Source organism: Mytilus californianus, unplaced genomic scaffold (genome assembly GCF_021869535.1).
Source record: "Mytilus californianus isolate M0D057914Y unplaced genomic scaffold, xbMytCali1.0.p SCAF_3, whole genome shotgun sequence".
In the NCBI taxonomy this organism is placed as follows: domain Eukaryota; kingdom Metazoa; phylum Mollusca; class Bivalvia; order Mytilida; family Mytilidae; genus Mytilus; species Mytilus californianus.
The window spans coordinates 87,642,300-87,668,798 of NW_026262679.1; the positions used below are offsets into that span (position 1 = coordinate 87,642,300).

Consider the following 26,499-nt stretch of genomic DNA (forward strand, 5'->3'; position numbering starts at 1 on the left):
TTAACTTCCAGTGATGGTTATTTTCTTATATGCAATGAAATGTTATGTGAATTTTTTTCTATAGTACTGGACAGGATAAAACTTTACTCATGCCAAGTATTTCTTTATTTGAAACAAAGATAAATTCTGCACAATTTTTTGAAAAGTGCAAATTTAACAAAGACTAATAGGGGAAAATCAATGGTGGTATAACACCTAATACGCTATTGACATGAGCTTCCTTTCGATTTTTATAAATTTTAGATTTTACGTTTCCGAGTTGCAAGGTTTTATTCATAAAAAAAGGGGGGATTTTCCAGTTTTCGGACAAAAACTCAAAAATGCTTTCAGCAATTCTTATGAAACTTTGGTGAATTGTTTGTATGTTTAAATGTAAGCTCCCTTTAGAATTTTATAAATTTTACATTTTACATATCTGAGTTTATATGGGGTTTTATTCATTAAAAAAGGGGTGATTTTCCAGTTTTCGGACAATAACTCAAAAATGCTGTCACCAATTCTCATGAAACTTTGGTGAATTGTTTATATCTATTGATGTAAGCTCCCTTTTTATTTTCATAAATTTCTAATATGACATTGAGAATTAATTGAACTTTATTTGTTTAGTCTGACAACAGATATACTAAGTATTGCACAACAGCAAGAAATCTTTAATTGAATATAAATTCAATTCATATAACCAATTTCAAGTTCTTTGACTACATTTATTCAGAAACCTATAATATGTCAAATATTTAATTACAATCCAAATTCAGACCTGAATCAAGCTTGAATATTGTGTCCATTTTTGCCCAAACTGTTCAGGGTTGGACCTCTGCGGGCGTATCTAGCTGCGCTCAGCGAAGCAGTTTATTTAGGGTTATTTCGAATAGACAGAAAAAAATATTACAGTCATTCCTTATAATTTGATTCTAAATTCTACTTTTAAGGAGTAAATCATGAAAAAAACATTGATGACGTCACGATCACATGACAAAATTATGTCTATGATTTGATAGACAAAAAAAAATCAGCCAATCAGAAGACGTGTTACATCCAAAATTGAATTATCTTTTATTAACGTTATCCAGACAAAGCCATCGAAAGCAGCATAACTAGCATTCTTGTTCCAGTTTTTCGTGTAAATTTTGGGGATTATTTTGTAAGTGTTGTTTTGATTTGCTGTGTTTAATGATATCCTTTAGCTTGTTACTTTTGTTTTCCTCTTAGCTTTCCCAAGCACAGAGTGTATAAATGGAATGATGGAAAGTTTTCTTCATATAAGATGAAGGGCCAATTTCTCCATTAATTCATTTCACATCATAGCAATTTAAAAAGAGTTTTTGAATCATCACTTAAATTCGCAATATAGCAGCTTTCAGTTTATATAGTGTATACTTTCAGTTTTGTTTTTAACAACATAATGGTGTATTTCTGAATATTTAACAAAATTATAAACGTCTGAATATAGAACAATTAAATTGCAAGTTTGATGGATTTTGACAAATAATGAGTTCTTTTCCAAAAAAAATGATATGAACATTCTTAAACAAAACAATATTCTAATTGAAGTAAAGCCTTGAATTTTCTTACAGATACGCATTAATTCATATTGTTTGAATGTATTCGTTGAAAAGTTTTACAAACTCATGCAACTTGCAATAACGTTGTCAAAATTGCTTTTAATATGTATAACATTGTGTCGCCTTTGGATAATTTCTTTTCTATGTTTAAGATATATAAAATGGTTAAAAAAAAAATTTTTAAAATAATATCTAGACTCTGCAATATTCAAAATCTGGTCCGTTTCAACGGCTTTTGAAATTTAATAATGTGAGTGAAACAAATACAGGGGAAGTAGTAGGTCATTCTATATGTATTTTTTCCTATATTATCCTTTTTATTTCAATAAAGTATTCATTTTTATTTTCCTCTTGCTGATTTTGTAAGTTACAGTACATATTCTTAGGTTTTCTGACCTTTTCCTGACTAGTTTCCTGGTGCCAACACGACTTTCATATATATATATTTATCTTACCTCCTATAGATTTATAGGTATATGATTGGTTAAAGGACTACACGTGGTGACTATGTATATTTGATATAGGATGTCCTAAAAAATATAGGGTTAGTTCATTCATTCATTCATCACTTTCATCAGTCACGTCTCAGTCATTACAACTGAACGGACGTGCTGGGTCAGCTCTCCTTTACCCGCTATCTTCGATGAGGGTTTACTGTTAGATGGATCAACGACTTACTACTATCGATGACATAAACCAATCCAACGCTGTACAGACTACGTTAGGCTATAATCCGCGTAGGGCTAATTCCCGCGTCAACATACACTCCAAAACCCATTATGGATGGGGGAGTGGTATGCCGATAGACGTCCGAGGGCTGTATCCTAGGTGTTAGATGATGGACCATCATATCACTGTCTCACGACTTTGGTCCTGATAATGCTTCCTGTCATCGTTATTACTATGTCCGAGACTCATCGACCAGTACTCCATCATCGTGGTTAGCGGGCTGCCAAGCTGACCAACCTGGCCCTGAAAGCAGCCGTTGTGAAGCAATAAAACATCAAAATAGTCAACAAACCAAATCAACTCACCAAAACCAAGATGGCGGCCTACCAAAATGGCGCATTCCACCTGTTCCTGTCCGACTGCAGAAAATATTTAAACGCTCACCAAAACGCCTTCGGGCACCGAGCCGACCGTGCAAGGGCTGAACAGTCAGTCAAGGGCGTTAAACACTTCCAGTAGTTAGGGTTAGTTACCATACATAGTAAGTTACCATATGGGGTTAGTAAGGAGTTACTTCCCTTTCAAAACAAAAAAGATGGCACGACCCTTTATAAAAACAACACGGTGTTGAGGAAAAATCTGAAAGGTTTCAACAGACCAAGAAATTGATGATGAAAGATTGAAATAAATTCATAAAACATAATTAAAGCTAACAAGTTGTTATTGTTGGCATTAAGGAGTTACTTCCCTTTTAAAACAAAAAAGAAATCTGAAAGGTTTCAACAGACGAAGAAATTGATACATGAAATGAACGACTGAAATAAATTTATAAAACAAATTTAAAGCTAAAAAGTTGTTATTGTGGGCATTTCTTTTCTGTATAGACATATGGAAGTAGGATCTTAATACTAAGTATTGAAGACTTTAAAATCATTTTGACAGGTCGCTAGTCAAAATACCACATGTGAAGATAGTCGGTAAGATAAATTCGTTACACGGTGTGCTAGTGACCTAATACAATATATATGGGGTCAGTAAATTCCATATGGGGATTCGAGCTTCGCTTCAGGTATATCGTATTAGGTCACTAACACACCATGTAACTAATAATATATGGTAAACAGTATCCTACACAAAAACTATGTTATTTGCAATGCATTATGTTCTTAATGAATCCTAGTTAACATAGGAAAGAAATATAGGACTAATTTCGTCAGCATTTAATTTGAAAAGGCATCGTCAATAAAGTTATTAGGCACCTGAAAATAACACTATATAAATTATATGCGTCCGTGGCGTTTTTCTGGATTTATCATCAATATGAACGCTCAATCTTATTCAACAATCACTGATTAAATTTATAAATGCTTAATGATTATCCAATATCTCATTTTTAAAGGCAGTGCTTTAATGCCTTTCTGGTTGCCGGGTCAATCTTTCCTTCCGCGATATCCAACTTATCTACGTGGGGGGTCATTAGGCTCCAAGTAGATCCGGAAATGTTGAATTCTCTCCTCTTCTTATTGTGATATAAAATGTTTTTTGTTTCATTTCATTTACATTGCGAAAAAGAGAAACGATCATTGTGTTTTGTTAGTTTTAAAAACTTTTGATATATTTGTATTTTGCATTATAAGCAGTCAACCGATTGAAAAAAACTAGAATTATTTGAATTCCGTATGATAGAGGTCGGGTTAATTTCGAGTGTTATCTGCATCTAGATGATTATAAATCATTTCAGTCGTTGATATAATAATTAAAGGTCGACTGAACATGAATTATATTATACAATTTAAAGCGTATTTCTGTTTATGCACGTGAACCCGTCTAACGTTATTGTTATTTGGCAGTTATATAAATTAGCAAAATATCGTTTCTGAATAAGTGGCGCCGTGGTAGCCGATCCTGTTCCTCAACTTCCTGTTTCTGCACTGTGCAACTATTACAGTTACATTTTTAATTAACGATGCCAAGTACTTGTTTTTGTGTACCTGGATGTCATTTAAGAGGAGGACATGCATTTCCAAATGTCTTAAAAAGAAGGCAAAGTTGGATCAACGCCATGGCTTATACGCAGATTGGACGAGAACACGATGAAATCGTGGAGTCCATCTCAATCAGCTGTTGTTTGCAAGGCACATTTTACTGAAAAAGACTACGTGCAGGAAACTATTCATGGTAAAACTCTATTTTCTTTTTGAAATATATAGTTATATATGTAATCGCCATGCGAAAAAACCAAAGTCTGTTTACAACCGCAATTATCGTTTTAGAATAAAAGGGGGTGGTTAATTCAAGACGTCATAATTTTTTGGATTACGATTCAATGTGATCTGTTTGAGATTTTTTGGTGATTACTACAATTATAATGATTTCTTACAAGAGTTATATCATACTGAGAATTATTTTAGCAGTAATTATGCTAATGTAGTAATGACAGGAATGCATAAGCTATGCCTCATAGACTTTCTTGAAATATATCAATGACAATGTTAACAGGAACAAAACAATGACATGCTCTCATCTATATTATAGCTTTTTAGGTACAAACAATGTACGTTTGTTGAATAAGTCTCTCATTGTTTGTCCTTTGGATTTACATAACATACATTGAATCAGGCAAACATAGTTTTATCCAGATTGTAATGAATAAATCTAGTTAATATTTTGCCAGGTAGTACAAAGTATACATTGCTAATGGAAGTTCATTTAATTATAAAAAAACTAATGTTTTATAACCTTTTTCAGGGCGCAAACCCACCATACAGAGACTTAAGTCTACTGCCATTCCCAGCCTATTTTCCTGGACCAAGCAAGAGACTGAATCGTCCGCAAAAAGAAAAATCAGGGCAGTTTCCTGTGAAAACAAAAGAACTAAACTTGATGAATATTGTAGTAGAAATATAGAGGAAAGTTTTGATAATAAAGTTGGTTTTCTTGAAGAAGTCATTCATACTGCAGAAAGGATTTATGACTGTCCACCACCAACTGCCGAGCTAATGTTGAGCTTCGCAGATGGAATTACGCAAACACCATCAATGCATATGTTTTCAGCAGAGAATTTTGAAATGAAGACACGTGACACAGCCATGCATTTTTATACCGGTTAAGAATTGTATACTAAATTTTTATTTGTTTTGAGCACACTTGGTCCAGCAGCACATTGTTTGAGATACATATATTTTCAAATTGATAGGGTGTCAGTTGAAAATTAGTTTTTTTTATGACTTTGATGAAATTGAGGCATTATACAACCAACTTTGAACTGTCTAGATTCTAGATTGAATCTAGTGTTAAGAATATTGTGTATAGATATAAGAAGATGTGGTATGAGTGCCAATGAGACAACTCTCCATCCAAGTCAAAATTTATAAAAGTAAACCATTATAGGTCACAGTACGGTCTTCAACACGGAGCCTTGGCTCATGTATAGTTTTTATGTCTAAACAGTAGTGTGAGGCTAACACTTGGCCATCTAGTGGTTTAGTCAGGTATTTTTCGCCATCCAACTTCAAATTAAAGTTTCCTACAACTTGGATTATTATTGACAGCACAGAATATCCCGTGATAAAACCTAAAGCTCCTAGAGCTCAGGCATCCTTTTCATCATATAAAAACAGAAACACTGAAAATACTTGTATGTTCGACACCTGGTGGTTTAGTCAACTATGTCTCTAATGCATATGTTGGTTGTACCAGTGACTGTGAAATAGTTGAAAGATGCATAATAGTTCAATTATGTGATCCAGGTGACAGTGTGATGGCAGACAAAGGTTTAAATGTGCAAGATTTGTTTGCTAACTTTTTTCAAAAAAAGAAACAGAATTAGTTCCAAAACTCTTATACAGGATAGAATTCTCCAATTAACACTTGCACATATAGCGAATTATTGGACTTGGCAAAACATACTAAATTCTAATAAATCCTATGAATGGAACTGAAACAAAAATTTCATCTGAAATAACATTTAGTTGTTTTATGTTGTGTAATTTTAGAACTTGTATTGTGCCAAAGGATTCATAAATAAAAGTGACGCAATGAATTTTGTTCTGATAGACAAAAGTTTAAATACCCTGGTCAAGAGCAGACGACTCTGTGGAAGACTTACATTTGGTTCGCAATAAGAATGTGTTATATAATACTAAATGTCTAAAGATGAATACAATTTTTGTAGATTGGTAGATTTTGAACATGTACTGCTGAAATGAATTTTGCAACCAAAACCAAATTCTATTGAAAGCAAATCGATTTTTTACAGATACAAATAATATGATAAAAGATATAATTTGTGACTCAACAGTTCATTATGATTGTATTGATTTGGGTGACATTAAAATGGTAAAGTTGTATATGGCATGAGAGTTAGTCACCCCCTGGTTTTGGTGGGGTTCGTGTTGCTCAGTCTTTAGTTTTCTATGTTTTGTTTTATTTACTGTTGTTTGTCTGTTGGTCTTATTTTTTCTTTTTTTGCCATGGCGTTGTCAGTTTATTTTCGACTTTTGAGTTTGAATGTCCCTTTGGTATCTTTCGCCTCTCTTTTAGACTCTTTCATATGCAGTTCTAGCAGAGTTTAACACCTGTGACACTGTGAGTGAAAGACTTTCAGTGAAAATTGACATCACTCCATTTGAGTATGTATCCAAAAATAAATAAAAGGACATCCAAAACCAAAACAAAACTACTATCGGAATTAAACTTTTGTTTTATCCTTTTAGAAACAAACTGATTCGTTTCGGCAATGATTTTGACTACGTATATATTTTTACGCAAGTTTTTGTTTTACTTCATAATTGTTGCCTTGAAACAAATATTTAGACAGTTTAAGGCAAGATATGTTTTTTTTGTTGTTGTTAAATAATGACATTTTCACATGTATTTGCACCATTAGCAACATTTTGTATGGACACAAAATTTATCTTTTCCAGATAAATGTATATTTTGTGTGTAGAAAGATCCATAAAGTAGACAGGTTGTTTTCCCTTTTTTGCCTTTTTCAAATTTATGCCCATCTAGCCGGAAATATCAACAATTGAACTGAAAAATCAAGAAAATTTGAACATCCTTCTAGGTTGCACTTTGTAAATACAGCTGTTTCTCAAACCAAGCCTCTTTTGGGGAGATATAGATTATTCATAGATAATTAATTTTGTTTACATACTGGTTCCCAGTTATAATCTCTATGTTTCATCTCATAGAGACATAACTTGGGAATGTTACCAGTAAATATACATATGCATATTGTTTATATTGAAATCTGTGGTAATCCTACAGTTAAGGTAGGGGTAGTTAAGAAATTTAGTGTTAGTTTAAACTCTTAGAAGTTCGGGTCATATAAACGTTGGAAATATGCCGCACAGCCCTATATTTTGACCTTTAAAAAAAATAGTAGTGCATATGAACTTTCCATTCTAGGATATAATTTTTTTCAAAACTTCATAGTAAAAGTGGTACAGTTTTAGCCGTAAAAGGAGTTCCTATGGGAAATTGCATTGTCAATATTTACAGAAATGCAACCTATAAGAGAACATATTCTTAATTCACTCAAAAATAAGTTATTTTGGTAGAATTATTCAGTATTTTAAATCATGTTACTTTTAAATATGTATTTTAAGGTAATTTATGAGTATTTGTTTTAATTTTTCAAAAGAATGTAGGTCATACAAATGTATAACAGTGTAAATTTATTTTATATATAAAAACAAATATAAACGTTGACTAGATGTTTTGACGAATTGCTAAATCTTAGATTTTGAAAGAAACCGCTCAGCAAAAAATAGTTGTTTTATGTATGAAAAATGTTGTAAATAAGTATACTGAAGACTATCGTAACGGTCTTTTTGCTGCTCTATAATTTTTTTTATCTTTAAGGTTTTGATAAGACATTTATCTAAATTTTGACTTTAATACACACCAGGTATCCCGATCCGAAATCCGCGCAGGGATCCGAATCCAGAGGAACATTTACACTTTGTCACGTGCAATTTGTAAGAACAATCTGGATCCGATTCCCATGGAGGATTGTCGTGTATAAAGAAGATAAATTACCGTTGCCGCAAGTGTCCAGTTACCAAGTCTTATATTTTCAGTTGTTTGGATAGTCACCACAATCTGTTACCCTCCAAATTATCATTTACATTAAATGGTTTCAATGAAAACGTATGGGATATATGCACATTAGGTAAAACCTCCATGAATTCTTACGAAATAACCAATATGTCAAAAGAATGGCTTCCTTATTGTTGTTACTCATTTTAAAAGTCACTACAAATTTGATCGTTCGATTGTTGCTCGATAAGTCTTCACAATAATAAAACAAAAGTAAACAAAAAGATAATCTTAGGGGATAATCGTGTTCTTTGCAGGAAAACTTGACAAAGCATTCGTAAATTAGATGTTTCGCTAGTTCAAATTTTCTGTTTTTGTTTATACTACATATAGAACTTGAAATCTATGCAAATAATACACTTCCAAACAATCAAATAGGAAGAATAACCACAGTTGTTTTATTCAAACTGCAGGGAAAAGTTTAGCTGCGGAACCGTAGCTCTTAGGTCCTTATGTTATTTTTTGACTATTTGCGGACCATAGAGCTACGGATTTTTCCTATTTCAAAACGTTCGGAATTGCGACCCAGGTTCAGGTCGCACTTATTTCCCAAAAAATTATTGCTTATCGTCCATGCAAAGCTTGTCAATATATATAGTTCGTTTCGTTAGACATTTGTCTAGGATATGACGTACCTATTTATGTTTGAATATTCATTTCCTTAACACTATTATCTAATTATTCCCATTTGTATACATTCTCCGCCTATTTTGTTCGGCCATATTGAATCTCGTCGTGACGTCACAAAAACAAGAAAAGATAACTCTTGGAAGAAAACACGTGTTGGTTTGTTTATGTTGTCTTTTATTTTATTTTTATGACTTTTTGAATGAAATAACGTGTAATTAAAGTTAATTACTAACGGAAATAATAATTCTTCCCAGCAATTTAAATATTTCGTATGAATTAATGTTGTAAAGCCTTCAAAACACTCGATTCTCGCTTAGAAATAGGTAAACAAACCAACACGTGTTTTATTAAAAGAGTTATCTTTTCTTGTTTTTCGTAGGCGTTCCTCGCCTCCAACATAGGAGATCGAGGATATTAGAGTTATCTTTTCTTGTTTTTCGTGACGTCACGACGAGATTCAATATGGCTGAACAAAATAGGCGGAGAATGTATAAAAATGGGAATAATTAGATAATAGTGTTAAGGAAATGAATATTCAAACATAAATAGGTACGTCATATCCTAGACAAATGTCTAACGAAACGAACTATATATATTGACAAGCATTGCATGGACGATAAACAATAATTTTTTGGGAAATAAGTGCGACCTGAACCTGGGTCGCAATTCCGAACGTTTTGAAATAGGAAAAATCCGTAGCTCTATGGTCCGCAAATAGTCAAAAATAACATAAGGACCTAAGAGCTACGGTTCCGCAGCTAGGAAAAGTTATGCCTAATTTCACATTACATCTTAATAACAAAAACAATCAAGATTTTACATTCAAGTGCATGTTGATTTAAAGCCTTCTTTTGCCACAATTCCGATAAATACGACGACTAGTTCGGCTAAACACGTTTGCTAGACAGAGAATTGATGGTGTACCAAAAGCCTTATGACACTATATTTGTTCACGTAATAGTGTTTTGTCTTGGTAGATCTTAATTAAAGGTTTATATGACATGAAAGGTCACAAACTAACGTTTTGCCTGAAAATGCAACATTTTGGCGCATACAAATGAGCAACTGACAACCACAAAAAATTGGAGATCGAAGACGAACCGAGCTTATGCTTTTCTGCATATAAATCACTGCTTAAGCACTTCTTATTAAAGAAGATTTTTATATATCTATAATTTCATTCTTTTATATCCTTTATAGGTCGTATCGTTCTTTAGTATGATTTCTTTTAAGTTCCAATCATATTAAAACATCGAAATTTAGTGTTTTATATTAAATAACAATATCTGGTGATAGCATATCAAGAAAATAACTTTTAATCCCATTATGGAGATAAAAAGAGGTTCAAATCATCCTTCTCGTTTTGTAGTATTGAAAAATAATCACCATAAAAAACAAATGAGGGAAATTGCTGATCTTGTGTAAAAAGTTTATTTTCAGACATGATATTTCACCTTGTAGAAAATAATCATAATGAAATTTGTAAAGAAAAAAAATATAATGTTCTGTTTGAACTCTGACATTATTGTCATTTTAATAGATTTCAGTCAGATTTTAGTATTTTTTTTACAATTTTCTTTCGCAGTTGTAATCCATGTTATCATAACTGTGTTCTAACAGCGTCGGTATAATATAGGTCCATAATAATTCGCGACTATTAATTTTTCTTTCTTTACATCTAACGCGAGTCCATAAGGTTTACTAATTGCGTCATCTTTCCCAAGCAGCTTTCTAACTTGTTTTCCATCCGACGACAAAACAATTATACTATCGTTACCATATGAAGCAATATAAACGTTCGAGTCTTTATCTGCAGATATCCCATGCGGTGTACAAACCGATTGATCTTTGTATTCCCATATCTTCTCTCCAGTAACAGTATAGCATGCTACGGTGTTGTTTGCTCTATTGACATAAAATATCTTGTCTATGGATGTTGTTACATAACTCCAGTTGGCCAATGTATCGTCTTTAATCAAAGTAGAAGAGCAGTTGTCTGACACATTTACTTTCTGTATACCTGTGCCAGTAATACAGTACAACAAGTGGCGATCTCTGTAACATATACCGTAGCAGCTACTGGTTATTTTTAGCATGCTTTCAATTTTTTTGGTTAAAATGTTGATGATTTGAATTTGATTTGAAGATGAAAATGAAACAGCGACTGTCTTGTCATCGATACAAGTAACATCTACTGGGTTTTGATATGACAAAGGTATGTCACTCTTCAAGTTTCCATCTTCCTTTAAGACAAGAAGACGGTGGTTACTAAAGTCTACCAGGAAGATGTCTCCCTTACTATAAAAAGCACACCCTGTAACATGAGTAACTTCAAATTTTCTTTTTAACGTCATTTTGATATCATTGATAGTAATAGTTGGTTCACGATGAAAAGTTCTAATCTGTGCTTGTTTGTCTTTCTCTGTCTGCATTACCACCAACGGAGAACTCGATTCAACAGATATTGAACCGAATAAACTAACAGTAGACAATACGTCGGTTAAATTGTCCTCAATTCTACAGTTAAAGTCTATCTTCTGTAAACTACCGTCCTCAAATAACGAGTGCATAAATATTTCATGTGTCTGAATTTCTGTTTCAAACATTTTACTCCCAAAAAATGCTTGTAGGTCTGACGCATGTTCTTTAATAGCTGACATATTAGTTTGCAATAAATCCAATTTTTCCGTATGTTCAGCAAGTTTTCCCAATAAGTCTTCTATTTGTGATTTAACTTTCTCTTCCGCAGCATATAGATCCTGAAGTATTAGTTGTTCTAAACTGTCAAGGTGCTCATTAATTTTATTACGGACCTGTTTTATTTCATCGTGAAATTTCTGCCTTTGATTATGGATTTCAACAAGATTTTGTTTTCGATCTTTTACAACTCTCTCGGCATTCATTTTGATATATTTCAGATTTTCATCAAGACTTTTCAATAAGACTGAAGTCTTTGCTGTCTGTATGACATTCTCCAGCGATAATATTCCAACACAATTAGCATGATTGGACTGAATACACCGTGGACAACAGATACTTTCATGTTGCGGACAATAATTCTTGAATTTTCTGTCATGCTGTGAACAGTATGGTGATATATTGGCTTTGAGGGAGGTAATTGTCTATAGTTGTCGACAGATATAACATCATGGTAACGTGAGGCTTTCGATGCATTGTGATATTTCAGACATTGGGAGCACAGTCCTTCATCACATTCAGGGCACCAGTAGTCAGCATTTGTTGTCGTGTGCTGAGAGTCACAAACACCACATGAAACTGTGCTGGATGATGCCATTTAAGTCTTGATCTGCTGAAAATAAGAAAATTCCATTATTCAAATTGCAATAGCAGTTGGTTTAAACAAGGTTTGTGTAGTAAGTATACATATCCATTGTTTAAAGTGGTTGATTTATATATCCCAGTTCTCGTTTCATCAAACATCATAACTGGTTCCTTAAAATTGATAATAATAATTGGGAAACAAAGGTGCTTAAGAAAGGATAAAACCATATTAAATTGCAAGTCAATAATTCAACCTCACTTGAATCCGATTCATACAACCTTTAATTTTGACCTTAGTGGAGATCAGTTGTGCATGTGTTTACCATGTGGTTAATTCATTAATAAAAAAATGTCAACATTGAAAAAAGAAACAAAGGAGACACCAGGAATATCGATGTCGTTGACTGATCCGGCCCATAAAAAATAATTCTTATATACAGATAAAACGATGATATACATATATTTCAATCTGTAGCATGAAACCAAACAGATCTATGCAAACCGTCATTATATAATTGCACGTGCGTGCCTGCATGTCTATTTATATTTATAATGTATCGGGTTATTTGACCGCCGGCAGTCTTCGGAAGTCATCTCGATCAATAATCAGATGACCTTTAGTCTAAATTACGCACAAAGTTAAACTGAACAAGGAGGCTAAATATGGGCAACTTAAGAACGCTTTTTGGACGCAAAGGATAATCTCAGATTTTTGCCAATTTTAACTTTTAAAGCATTATTTTGCCAGAGAAAAGAAGACTGTCATAGTATAATTGTAATAATGGCTATATTTAAGTTAAACGCAATAAGCCATTTAGAAAACTTAAACACAAATTGAAAGAATTGGTCCTGCTTTGTTTCATAAAAAAATGAACAATGTAGATACAAGTATCTTGTCTTATCAAGATATCCGATTTCTTGATTGAAAACATATTTGTTACATTTGGAGGACGTGTTTTTCAACAAACAATCGCTATTCCTATCCAATGGGAACCAATTGTGCTCTTCTTCTTGCCGACTTGTTCATTTATTCATGTGAGGCTGTCTTCATACTGGAGCTTCTCCAAATGTCATAGATACTGTCAATCAATATTGTTACTTAGGTCTAATGCTTATTTCAAAATAAAAAAAAAACAATTCAGTACAACAATCCATGTAAACTCTTAGAGAAACTTTGTGACTCAGTTATATCACCAATATTGTTATATTGTTGTGAAGTGTGGGGTATAAAGAATGCTTTCGTAAAATTCGTGACTCTCACCCTTATGAAACATTTCACATTCAATTTGTGCTTTGTCTATATGCCATTTTGTTTTTATTAGACAAAAACTAATTACATTCAAGAGGGGCGGAAGGACTTTTTTTCGGGAAATCGGGATTGAGCAGTTTAATTCGCGGGAATTCGTGAAAGCCATTTTAATCGTCGGGAATTAGGGATTTAATCATATAGTGATGCGGGAATGGACATAGTATTTTCACGGGTATTCGGGATTTGGCATTTTTTTTCCCGGGAATTCGAAATGAGACCCCCTCCTACCCCCTTTCTAATTTAAGGCTTTTTTTCAGACGAAAAACAGTCGGAATAGCATAAACTTCAAATGAAAAGGAGACCACGTCGACAGGGTAACTTTATCATGAATGATAAAACCAAAGATTCATAAGGTATATCCTATCCAGTACAATCTGATTTAAAAAAAAATATATAAATCGGACATGTCTCCACGTTTTGCTTAAATTGAAAGCGAAAAGTTGACATACGGTCTGTATTTAAATCAGGTTGTGTCCAGTAGTAAGTGTTACTTGACACTAGAATTTGACAATGCCGGTAGGAATGTTCGATAGCCTATACTGGATGACATGTATGGCCGTGTTAAAATGTATGTACATTTCAAATAAGTGCAAAAACGGTAATATTTCTTTCTTTTTAATTGAACAAGATATTCAAAATAGTCAAAATGTTTAACACCGCCACATTCTGTATGCGCCTGTCCCAAGTCGGGAGCCTGTAGTACAGTGATTATCACTGATTAATGTCTGTGATATTTGTTTTTATTAATTATTTTGTTATAAATCAGGCCGTTATGTTTCTCGTTTAAATTGTTTCACATTTTTCATGTCGGGGCCTTTTGTAGCTGAATATACGGTATGGTTCTTCTCCATTGTTAAAAGCTGTACGTTGAACTAACTATTATATTCGTCATTTGAACTTTGGTGGATAGTTATCTCATTGGCAATCATACCACATCTCCTTATTTTTATATAGAATGAAATCTGCATTTGAAATTGCGTTACTTCCTATTCTTGGTCTGCCGTATACAGATATACAATAAATGCACACTTTTACTGATATTTCTAATTGTTATCATACATTTATGTGTATTTCTATGACAAATTCACAAAGCTTTACCGTCACCTATCTGGTCACTGTAAGATTGATTGCTTTCTTCAATTCCTAAATGTGCAGTGCAACATGTTTTTGTATACTGAGGACAAACAAATCAAGCAGTATATGATATGAGGATACACTGCAAAGTGGCTCAACCGGGATGGATGGGCAGAAAACTTCGACTACCACTGGGAAGTAAGGGAAAATTGGACCTGGACAAGACTTTGGCATTGCATCAGGCCACCTACGTACAACTTCAATCAATTGTTTTAGGGAGTTTTTTATGTTTCAGAGTAAAAGCTTAAATTAATAGGATGCTTCTACAGTGTCATCTGTAATTCTATCTGCTATTAAAAAATAAAACTTTACGCTGCAAGGAACCTGTATCGCTTAGCTGGCATTGACAAAAATGGTAAGCCTTGCAAGAAGAATACTTGTGCTGAATGGAAACTGTATGAGCAAAAACAAAATATGTCTTGCTGATCATTTTAGCTGGACCAATTTCTTTATATCTTTCATTGTTTTAAATATAAAAGCAGAATTTTAAAAAATGGATTGATTGGGATTTAAGGGCAACAAATCCAGTAAGGGGACTATTGCCAATTTAATTCCAACTAATTTATTTTTAGATCTTGTGTTGTTCATTATATTTGCTATGTAAAGTTTTTCGACTTTTGAGTTTGAATGTCTCTTTGGTATCTTTGGCATCTCTTTTAGAGAAAGCCGGTAAGTTAGGGGTGTTTAACGTCCTACACGACAACTTAATGCTCTCGCAGTTTTAAAAATAGAAGGTAAAAAGCACTAAAATTGGTTAAAAAAAATATAATCAGTGCTTTAACGAGTGAACTGGCAATTTTGGCCAGTTTAACTATTTGTAGATTTTATTTTGCTGATAATTTTTTTTAACAGCTTCTCTCAGTCTACTATAGTTTTTTACCCCCAATATTAAAAAAATTGGTAAAATTCATCATTCAGGGGCAATAACTCCAACAAAGAGTCGTGTTGACTACTTCGGTCATGTACACTTATTTGTAGATCTCATTTTTGCTTGGAACGGTTTCACTTTTTTCCATTACGGTTTCTTCAAAAAATGCAAAATTATATGAAAATCTCTAATCAAGGGCAATAAATACCTTTAAAGGGGTCAAATATTTCGGCCATGTAAATTTATTTGTAGATCTTATTTTGCTCATCATATTTTCTATTTCCAATTTTTCATTATCTATCATAACTTCGAAAAAAGAAACACAAAATGGGTAAAGATTGTTTTTCAAGTGAAATAATCTCTATAACGGGTCAAAAGAGAGGTGAAAGATAACAAAGGGACATTCAAACTCAGAAGTCGAAAATAAACTGACAACGCCATGGCAAAAAAGAAAAAGACCAAACGACAAATAACAGTATACAAAACACAACATAGAAAAGTAAAGACGGAAAACACGAACCCCACCAAAAACCAGGAGTGTTCCCATGTGCTCCGGAAGGGTAAGCAGATCCTGCTCCACACGAGGCAACCGTTGCCGATATGAACATAAATAATCATTTGTAGATATATTTTTTTCCCGGTCATTTCTTCTATCATAAAAATTTCTTTATATCGATAACATTTTTCAAGATAATGACCAATACTGCGAAATTTGCTGAAAATGGACATTTCAGGGGCAATAAATCCAATATAGGTTGTCATTTTGCTAAAACGTTATTTTTAAACTAGATATACTTTCCAGCTGACAATTTTTCTAGTCAGTTTTGCTCTTACTGTTTTGAATTTTAAATATAAACCTTTGGACCAGGTGAGCTAATTATATGGCCGGACTAATACATGAACTAATAGTAACACCACAAAATGACAACAGATAACTCACAAGTATATGGCCTCTCAGGAATTCAGTTCAGGAACACAAGAACCTCAACAAGATGGAGTTGAATTCAGGTGCTGAGGATAACTAGGTGTGTGAAATATTAAAGCTATAACAGGCAAATTGAATGTAATTTGATTAATCAAATTTAACCTGATTTAATGAATGATGTCAAGAACCAGGAAGGTTAAAAGTATAAATAGATATGTGACGGCAGACTACACGTGACTCTTATTTTTACATTGATGAATCGATAATTAAGAAATGGAATATGTTCAATATTTAATTGATTTTTATCATACGTGAAGGTTAATTCAGAAGCATTGGTGTATAAAAGGAGATAATATTTTAATTACTATATAACACCAATAAAATACTAGTACACACTACATATTTTTAAGGATACACTCAAATGCGAAAATGAAAATAATGCCCCTCCCCAACAACAAAAAGAAAAAATAACAGAAAAGCAAACTTGTTTAAACTAAATATCTCTAAAAATATTAGAAATATAGTCTGAGTAATGCTGACACCCTGAAAATTATTTTTTTAAGTATTTATAGTTTGTTACACCAGTGAATGTCCAGCGACAAATATTTCATAAATATTCAGAACGAGAAGAGAACAAGGTAAAATTGAGAATGGAAATGGGGAATGTGTCAAAGAGACAACAAACCGACCATAGAGCAGACAACAGCCGAAGGCCACCAATGGGTCTTCAATGCAGCGAGAAACTCCCGCACCCGGAGGCGTCCTTCAGCTGGCCCCTTAACAAATATGTATACTAGTTCAGTGATAATGGACGTCATACTAAACTCCAAATTATACACAAGAAACTAAAATTAAAAATGATACAAGACTAACAAATGCCAGAGGCTCCTGACTTGGGACAGGCGCAAAAAATGCGGCGGGGTTAAACATGTTTTTTGAGATCTCAACCCTCCCCCTAAACCTCTAGCCAATGTAGAAAAAACAAACGTACAACAATCACCAAAAAAATGAAATAAATTTGGGCAGTCAATAAAAAAATTATGATATGTTGGATAGGGGTAGACATATTTTGCTTTTGTACAAATCTTTAGGTTCCCTGTATAAGGCATCAGATTTAACATCCCAATTCCGACTGGACGTGGTTGCGTATTTATATATCTGGTACAGCCAAAGTGGGAGTCGTACGATAGCAAAAACATCACTGAAGAATAGGAGAAGTCCCGGCATTACCACATTTTCTATACCCCTGTCAACCCTTGAGGGTTTTTTTCTTCTTCAAAATGACCGGTATGGTGCTGTTTTAGATGAAAATATGAGAGGAAAAATTCCTGTCATCAAACAGACGAAAACGGTGAATATTGGAGTACATCGAAGTCGTCAACATGTCAGTTGCAAAGCAACTACTTGGCTAATGAAACCATCGGGGTCTTACAATCACACAGCTGTATCTACCCGAGGCTTAGGAATATATGATTACTATCATTACAGTATTTGTAATCATTGTTTTGTCCGGGTTTTGTAGTCAGATCAGAAATCTACTTATCTATAAACTTGTTGCAAGGATAGTTACATTCATAATAAACTAGCTTCTGTATCCACAAGTGAATAACAGCTTCATCAAACTCTGACCTATTTTTGACGCTTCATTGATTTATGAGTTTATATTTGTAAATTTAAGTCATACTACAAAAGTTGTCTATAATAATATAAATTAGTGTAAGGATTCATAAGGATTATGGCCATAACCTTAATTTCAGACTTCAACGGTCAGGTTAAAAAGAAGGAGAAGATACCGAGTGGGGCAATAAAACCCATAAGTGGAAGAGAAATGGACAATGCAATGACCAAAAGGGGACATGAGGGTCTGTCCTGTACTCGGAGTATATTTTGTGATGCAATCCATCTGATGAACCTTAACCTTTTTAAAGGTACAGGAGCAGTTGACGAGTTGAAAAATAGATTTTATCAGAAAACTTCAGATATCATTCGTTCTTTTTATAATCTTTCATATCTTAAAATTTCTATCTCATATTTCGCACTAATGATTATGATGTCAGTAAATGTTCCATTAATGAGATGTACAAATTTAGATGTTCATTAATAATAATTTATTTCACTATATATGACTTAAAACATTTTTATATATATAAATTATCGTTAACTATATACTAATATTATTAATGGACATTAATAACTGCCTGTAAGCTTGTACCTACTCAGTCAAATTACAAAAACTTATAGTTTCTTTTTTATTAATTATTTTTTTGTACTTTTTGTCTTGAATATACATGTTTATATATTATGATAATATTTAATAATTGATCTGTTCTGTCTTTGAATACAGCTTTTTAATTTTATATCAATACAATCCTTGACCTTGAATTTATCACATAGGTACGTGTTGTATTTTTTCTATTTTCATCTAACTAAGTCATCGTACTGGACATAAAAAAAATAACTGTTCTCATTGTTTCAGTTCTTCTCTGTTAAACTTATTTTTTGCAATTATTCGTTTAGTATTAATGTTGTTACAGATCATGTACGAGGGTCTAGTTGGGGGTCCTCCATTTCTGTATTCTTTAGTTTTTTTAGGCAATATTGCTTTATTCTTTATATTTTTTGCCCATTATTCTCTATTCTTTATATTCTAGCACCTCACTATTCTCTATTCTTTTTTTTTTTTTGGTCCATTTTTCTCTATTCTTTATATTTTTGTCTATTATTCTCTATTCTGTAAACCCCCATCCACACCCTCATGTACTATTATTATTAGTGTTTTGCTTGTCCTTTTGATATTACTTTTAATCTTATCAACCTTGCTTAATGACATTTTTCTGTACCAATTTCAGAATTTCTAACTTATATTAGCTATTGACTAGGATTTCCGGCTTCCTCTACCCATAAACACTGGCCGCCACGAAATATCCCTTGTTGCTGAAAGTGGCGTTAAACACCAAAAATATGTATATTAGTTGTGCCAAAGAATATTATATTTAAATATACTGGCAATTCCTAGGTTGTGATGACTGTGTAATTGTTTATTTTACATCTCGTATACGTTTAGATTTGGTTAATTTACTTTTGATGGCGTTTTTTTTTTCTTAGTCTTCTGGAATTTTATGAGCAGTAAATATCCGTTTTTGTTTGCCTTTCTCACAAATGTAAAATCATGGACGTTTTGGTATATGATTTTGACAATATCATAAAAAGGCTCAGAACCACATTAATTAAGTGTATACTCATTGACAAACGGTTGGATTGTATTTGGGGAACGCTATGGTGATAAAATTTGCAACTAAATTTCCAAAAGCTTAAATAGAAAAAGTAAGATGGTGTTAAAACTGAAATAGCTTTCTGCATTGTCATCTTCCTTCTAGGTGAATTTAATATCCGTTTGTGTAATCTACTTTTCCATTTTTTATTCAGTTTTTTGGTTTACGAGTAACAAAAAGCACAACAACAATAGTAAAAACATATAGAGTTAAAAAAAAAACACCAGTTAGGTAATTTATTTTGCTTTGTCCTACGAACATCATTTTTTAAAAGACATTTGCTTTTTATTAGCATTGTGTCACACATGTCACGGCGATTATGTTGACGATTGATTACCTAAAATAGAGTGCACAGGTTTGTGATTGCTTATACTTCTTTCGTTGTTTAAAGATCGAGTAAAAGTATGTTTTTGCTTGATTTCATATTGAAATTTATTTTAATTCGATTAAGCAGACCTGTTTCCAAGCGCAGTGATACAGTAAATGTATTTTTTTTGTCGTAAGCAGTCTCTTTTCTACCCATGATTGTCAGCTAAATATCGGCCCTATTCCCGATGCAAACTTTGGCAGGCTGTTTTTTTCAAATTAAATATGACATGAACAATATAAAACAATTCAATTGGGAAAACTAACGGCCTAATTTATAACAAAACAATTTACGAAAAACAAATATGACAGACATGAACCAACGACAACCACTGAACTACAGGCTCCTGTACATATATATTTATATGGATATAATGTAATGAAGTTCAGAATCGATACTCGAGTCCGAGACAATAAATAAAGACTTAAAATTTCAATATTATGATGAACTATGAATGAAATCTGATTTACGATACCAAGTTTCTTTTACTACATCAAGTGGCAGTAAATCGTTGTATTTTTTATTTGATACTGGTTATAGTGTTGTTGGTTTTTTTTTTAACACAACTGATAATTGTTATATGAATATACACAAGGATTTGTATAGTAAAAAAGAAAAATCCTTGTTAAACCGGTGATATTTGTTATGAAAATATTTCGTGACTTGCGATAATGGATATAATCTTGTTAAAAAGGGACATACCTGCACGCATGTGTATTGCTTAATATATGGAGAATGCCTTTTCCAGCGCTTTCGCGCTTTGATAACAAAATTTAAAACCGACGAAAATTGGAAATTTAGACAATTTTTGTAACCTTTACCAACATTACCTTATATTACCAAACATAAATACTGTAAGTATATCTTAACATCAAGATTGCTTCTTTTTACGAGCATCATATGTAAAATATACACAAGGATTATTTTCAAATGTTTATTGTCATTTGAAAATGTTGACATTTAATAATTTACATATATACATTTATTAAACATAGCATAAGACATAAAAAAGTTACGAATACATGTATGTCATTATATATATATGAGTATTTTAAATGCACGTTTCATGCACACTTTATGGGTCTCCTTTCCCCAGTTGACAAACTTAAGGATTTTTTTTTATCTAGAGTGTAGATGGGTTAATTTTCGTAATATAGGTCTGCAGCTAGGTTTGAGAAATCAAAGATACAAAAAGTTTCACTTATTTAATAATAGCATTCTTTCAATTTATGGCAGGTTTTGTGAGAAAGGAAGAATAATTACTATCAGTCAATTGGTATAATGTTGTATTTGCTGCGATTGGTGGAAAATGTCTTTATATATTATGATAATTTCCAAACGTCGATAATCCCGACAGTTAGAACATCTTCAGTCTTTGCCAGCCGGTTGATAGGCGACTTGCATTAAATAGTTCTCGTCTGCTAGTTAATTAATTAATGTGCACATTTATTTTTAACTGGGCGCGTGATAACTGTGCTCTTTTGTCACAACGTCTCTGAATTGTGTTTCAATGATCCAGCATTCGAACACATTATATTCTCCATACAAAAACGCAAATGAAAAGCTTTAAATCCGTCACTGACAGCAAAAGTCTTCGTTTAGCAAATATTTTCATTTCAATTTTTTTCATTCAAGTTAATCGGACAGGATTGCCCCTTTTCCAAACAGTCACATGTAAACAACTGTCCTCTGTCTTTGCAGAATTTACTTCCTATTGGTTCACAAATACCTAAAATATAATAAGTAAAATATACAAAGAATGTATAAATGCAAGGCATCCTTAATATACCACTCATTCATACCAAAATCACAGATCGATTGCATTTAATCAGAATCGATTGCAATCGATTTAAAATTGATGCATATGACAAATGTATGCGATTGGAGAGAATCTATTTGTATCGATCGCAATCGGCTCATATACCGTTCTCCTTATCTCGTCAATGAAATGTAATTACAAGACATGTGTCGAGAAAGGTTTAGCCAGGAACGGATTGTCATTCCGAATCACATCCAATTATTTTAATTTAGTTTGTCCTCCAACCTTGGACAATTAGTATTACACTACCTTTCTCCTTGGAATGTCATTAACGTGACTATGCAGATTCCCTAATATACACTCATAAATTTCATCACATAACAAAATATATTCAAATTATAGAAATAATAAGGGAAAATCGAATATTACGACGATGCTCTTTCTTGCGCCCTATCAAAGATCATTGTTGTATAACATACACAATACGAGGTTACCTTCAAAGTATTTGAAGTTAAGCTTGAGTGAAGTATGAATTATGTTACTTGCAGATTAATTGAATAATTCAATGTTACAAAATGTGTGTTTTTTTTTTTTCTTGTTTTATTGATTTTGTTTGTTTTTCTTTTGATGGCGGGTATTAACTATATGCTGCATGTCTATTGTTTGAGACTGTATGTTGATATGTGGTTGATGGGGTTGATGTCTCATCTCACTTTACTCATATTAACAAACATATTGTGACAAAATACCCTTCTCTTATACCGAAGATAAAAATTATTTTAAAAAATGTTCAATCATGTAAAATATTCCACGATGTTTATTGGCTGAAAATCGTAGTTTAGAACCAATTAGCGGTGTATGGTCAAAAGCAGTAAAAATTTAAGATTTTTTACTAAGAGGTACTATTGTCTACTTGAATTTTAGATGTGTTAAGGAGCTCAATCAGATTATCTATAACTTTAATGGCACCATAGCGTAAATTGAAATATAAAGATGACAATGTTCATAAAGTAATGTAATGTAATGTAATCAGCAGATGGTTGTTGCAGATACTAATCTTAATAACGAAAAAAATAGCTTTGACGCCAATTTTGTATATCATGTTCTATATACAACCATTAAAATAATTTTTGACATTTTGACATTTTTGCCATTATTGCCGTAATCGTTCCCATTGCGAAAACAGAGGGGACATTTGCCGTCTGAATTCATACTAATCTTTTGAAACAATACCATTCTGGTAGTATGATCGCACGTACAGTAAGGGGGTCGTTTCAGATTCACAACGAACCAATGGTTGTTTGAAACATTAAACGAATCAATATGTTGAATCAGAATATTTACAGATCCAAAAAATAAGTACCTGGGTGTCCTGTTGCTGGAAAATCGGGTGTTTGTCCCTCTTTCCATGTGCAGTTTGGATCTCCTAGTTCTTCTCCATTTGATTTACCATCACGATCTGAATCCCCTTTGCACAAACTTTGTGTCCATCTCGTTCCATTTTGTCGGAAGTCCTACACAAATTGAAATCAGTTCCATTTGAATCTATATAATGTGGATACCGATTGGTTCATTTGAATAAATTTATTCTTAAAGGTTATCCATTTAACCCCGTTATAATTTCTAAAAATATTGTTTTCATCGGTACTAACAGGTGTTTACAGGGGTCATTGTTATCTTTCGAAGTCACTGTTGTCCAGTAAAATAAACCATAAGTTATTTAAATATTCATATAATTGTTTATCTTTACTATCCTTTATATACTTACGATTCCAAACGGGTTTTTCCTGAGTGTACCTTCATTAATACTATAATGTCCAACAGCTACCCAGTACATACTAGCATGGTTTGAACAATTACAAGGGACAAAGTTTCCATTTGGTATCTTCTTTCTAAACCCAGGATAACAATCTACATTTACTAACACACACACCACGCTAATTAAAAGTATAATACCGGGAGATTCCTGGAAAGTAAAACAAAATTTCATAATTAGAAAAAGATAACAGATAGAACCTGTTCGCAAAAAAAATGAATTTAAATCTTTATAATTACACGTGCACAAAAACATAGCATTTAGGTTTTCCGCTTTCCATTTTGTTTTTAAGATTGTCTTATTTTTTTTTTAATTTGAGAACATACTTGTTATACATATCGTACGTGACAAACAATGTCACATAACATAACTTCATTTTGTAGTTTCAGAGAAGGTTTGGCTCGCAACAATCGTCTCTAAATTTAATAGATTTGAAAAGTTTATGTACTCTTTTGACTTTCAAGTTTCGCGATTTTAATCAGAAGTGTTCGTTTTGCAATTTTGAGCGACTTTTGATGCCATCTAATTCTGCAGTGAAAGACTCATAGAAGAAATTTGTTTAGTTTAATACAAAAAACGATGCCTAATTCGTGGCGGAAGACACTATAGTGTTTAGGATATACAAAAAGTAGTTGCAAAGAACTTACGGTGTATCAAAGTCAAACAATGTCAAACCAGAACAATTGAACTGTACAAGGAAAAATTTGTCTGATGGAGTGGCAATCTCTTTTTTTAGTTCGAACTCCAATGTATAGAATCATTTACACATTGTGTTTTATTTTTGCTTTCTAAATGGGTGCGGCGGGAATATGGGTGTGCCGTTTTATTCGTTTGCTCTTTCTATACTGTACGTTTCTTTCCTTATGGATATGACAATGACGATATTTTGAATGATTTTCCCAAGGCTGTTATACAATAAAATTTTAGCTATCAGTTATTATCAAAATATCTTCACCTCTAAAGGTCATACTATTGCTTTCAACAGAATAAGCCCCATCTCAATAAAGCAAGCTGTAAAAAAGACCCAAGTGTTTTCTGAATGAATAGGTCGGTAAAACGGTTGCGTCGTTTTTATTTGTTTGCTGTTTCTATTCCGTATAATATGCATTTCGTTCGACAGATATGACAAGGATGTTATTTGGAATGACCATATATTTTTTGACTTTTAGTTATTATCAAAATATTTACGTGTCACACTTTGAATTTCGACAGAAAGAAACCCATTCCAAAAAAGAAGCTATTAAAAGGAACTCAAGCGTGAAAAAATCTCTATAGTACTTGCACAAAAAGATACATGGCGAAAATACATAAAACAATAATGAAAATAATACTAGACATAAATTCGGTGCGTCCGGTGTGCGATTTCCTGAATTTCCTTCAACCGGAACGCTCAACCCCCCAAAAATATTTTGTAAGTCTGAACACGTGAAGTGGAAATTGATCAAAAGTGTCATAAAAAGAATAGCCCAATTCATTTTAGATCAACTTTGTTGAAGGGAGATGGAACCTTCGTTTCTTAGTAGTTTCTACATTATCGAACGGAGAAGTTCTGAAAAGTATGTTTTAAATCATGTCAGTATCAAAATACTAACTATTGAGCTGATGACACCATCGCGAACTAACAGTTCAGCACCGTTATCGACTCAGTGCTAAAAACTGACCAAAACATGAAACATTTAGTAGTAGCACTTATGTTACTTTTCCTCATCTTGAGAGTTGCTGGAAAGAATTCAGGTGAGGCTAATCATTATCAAAAGACAAGCTTGTCCTTACATTTTAATATTCTTTGTCTATTTATGCATTGCATTTTTTTTAAGATCGAGGTTTTGAATTAATAGTGACACCTTCTCCAATCTTCAATTAATGTTTATTAGTATAGAATTGAACTTGATGTACTTTATACTGTTAGAAAAATATTACAAATATATATATAAATTCATACCAGTTTGGTCATTGTGTTCCTTGTCCTTCTTTTAACTGGAAAATAAATAGATGATTCAGATTAAATAACATAAACCTCGGTATGCATATAACTCATATTTATATACTTTTGTGTCATTAAATCAAGAAGACATCCGGGGGAACTTTTTACAATCAGCAGGTGAAATATAACTAAACACATTCACCTTTCACCTTATGTCTAATTTGTTATGTTTAAAGCGACACTTATAACCCAGGCTTTTAAGATTATTACTTCAACAATTTTAAGTAAAATGTTGATTGATTCTGACAAAGCATAAATTACCTCTAATAGATGTTAAACATGTATCAACTTTTTCTTCCTATCTCCAAACTTAACCTTTAAAACCTTGTCAAAAAGCGGGAAAAAAGGATGACGCATTTTGATGTTGTTTACAATAAAAAGAAGGAAATATGAATATATTTCCTTAAAATCGAGATGATGTAATGATCATTACCGTGACGTATGTGGAGGTTAATTATTCTGATAAGGAAATGTGGGAGAGAAAAAAAAAACGAAATTACTAAAAATAACAGGTTAACTAGGACGAAAGTACGCTATACGAGGGATATCTTCATACCAACAATAAGCCAATTCTACTCAAATTATCGTCGTCCCTAACAGGTAACCTGTATGTCACTTTTATTGAAAACAACAATTTGACAATTTGAACATTTATATAGTAACAAAAATCTATATAGGCTACCAGTTCTTCTCGAATTATCGTTCGTCGTCAACAGCTACAAGTTATATAACTTTTATTGAGAGCAACTATTTGATCATCAACATAGTTATAAAAATGTAATTACAGTAATTATTGTTTGACATATTGTTTTATATG

At 32.6% G+C, this 26,499-nt stretch overlaps 3 protein-coding genes across 4 annotated transcripts in view; 1 reads left to right on the forward strand and 2 right to left on the reverse strand.

Annotated features, from left to right (window-relative positions):
- LOC127735316 (transcription intermediary factor 1-alpha-like) overlaps positions 1 to 16,683 on the reverse strand; it is an 82,990-nt gene extending 66,307 nt beyond the window's left edge. For both annotated transcript variants that reach the window (XM_052245464.1, XM_052245463.1), the window contains exon 1: positions 16,647 to 16,683. The gene's annotated coding sequence lies outside the window, so the exon portion shown is untranslated. The remainder of the gene's footprint in view (positions 1 to 16,646) is intronic.
- On the forward strand, positions 4,122 to 5,539 carry LOC127735317 (uncharacterized). The gene is made up of 2 exons (XM_052245465.1): positions 4,122 to 4,409; positions 4,980 to 5,539. The coding sequence occupies exons 1-2, from the start codon at positions 4,325 to 4,327 to the stop codon at positions 5,339 to 5,341; spliced, it is 447 nt and encodes a 148-aa protein (XP_052101425.1). The 5' UTR covers positions 4,122 to 4,324; the 3' UTR covers positions 5,342 to 5,539.
- A 4,451-nt stretch (positions 16,684 to 21,134) lies between the features above and the next one.
- LOC127733586 (temptin-like) lies at positions 21,135 to 25,720 on the reverse strand. Its single transcript, XM_052242921.1, has 4 exons — positions 25,641 to 25,720; positions 23,651 to 23,848; positions 23,246 to 23,396; positions 21,135 to 21,852 (listed from the first exon to the last, which is right to left on the reverse strand). The coding sequence occupies exons 1-4, from the start codon at positions 25,650 to 25,652 to the stop codon at positions 21,740 to 21,742; spliced, it is 474 nt and encodes a 157-aa protein (XP_052098881.1). The 5' UTR covers positions 25,653 to 25,720; the 3' UTR covers positions 21,135 to 21,739.
- Positions 25,721 to 26,499: the final 779 nt, after the last annotated feature.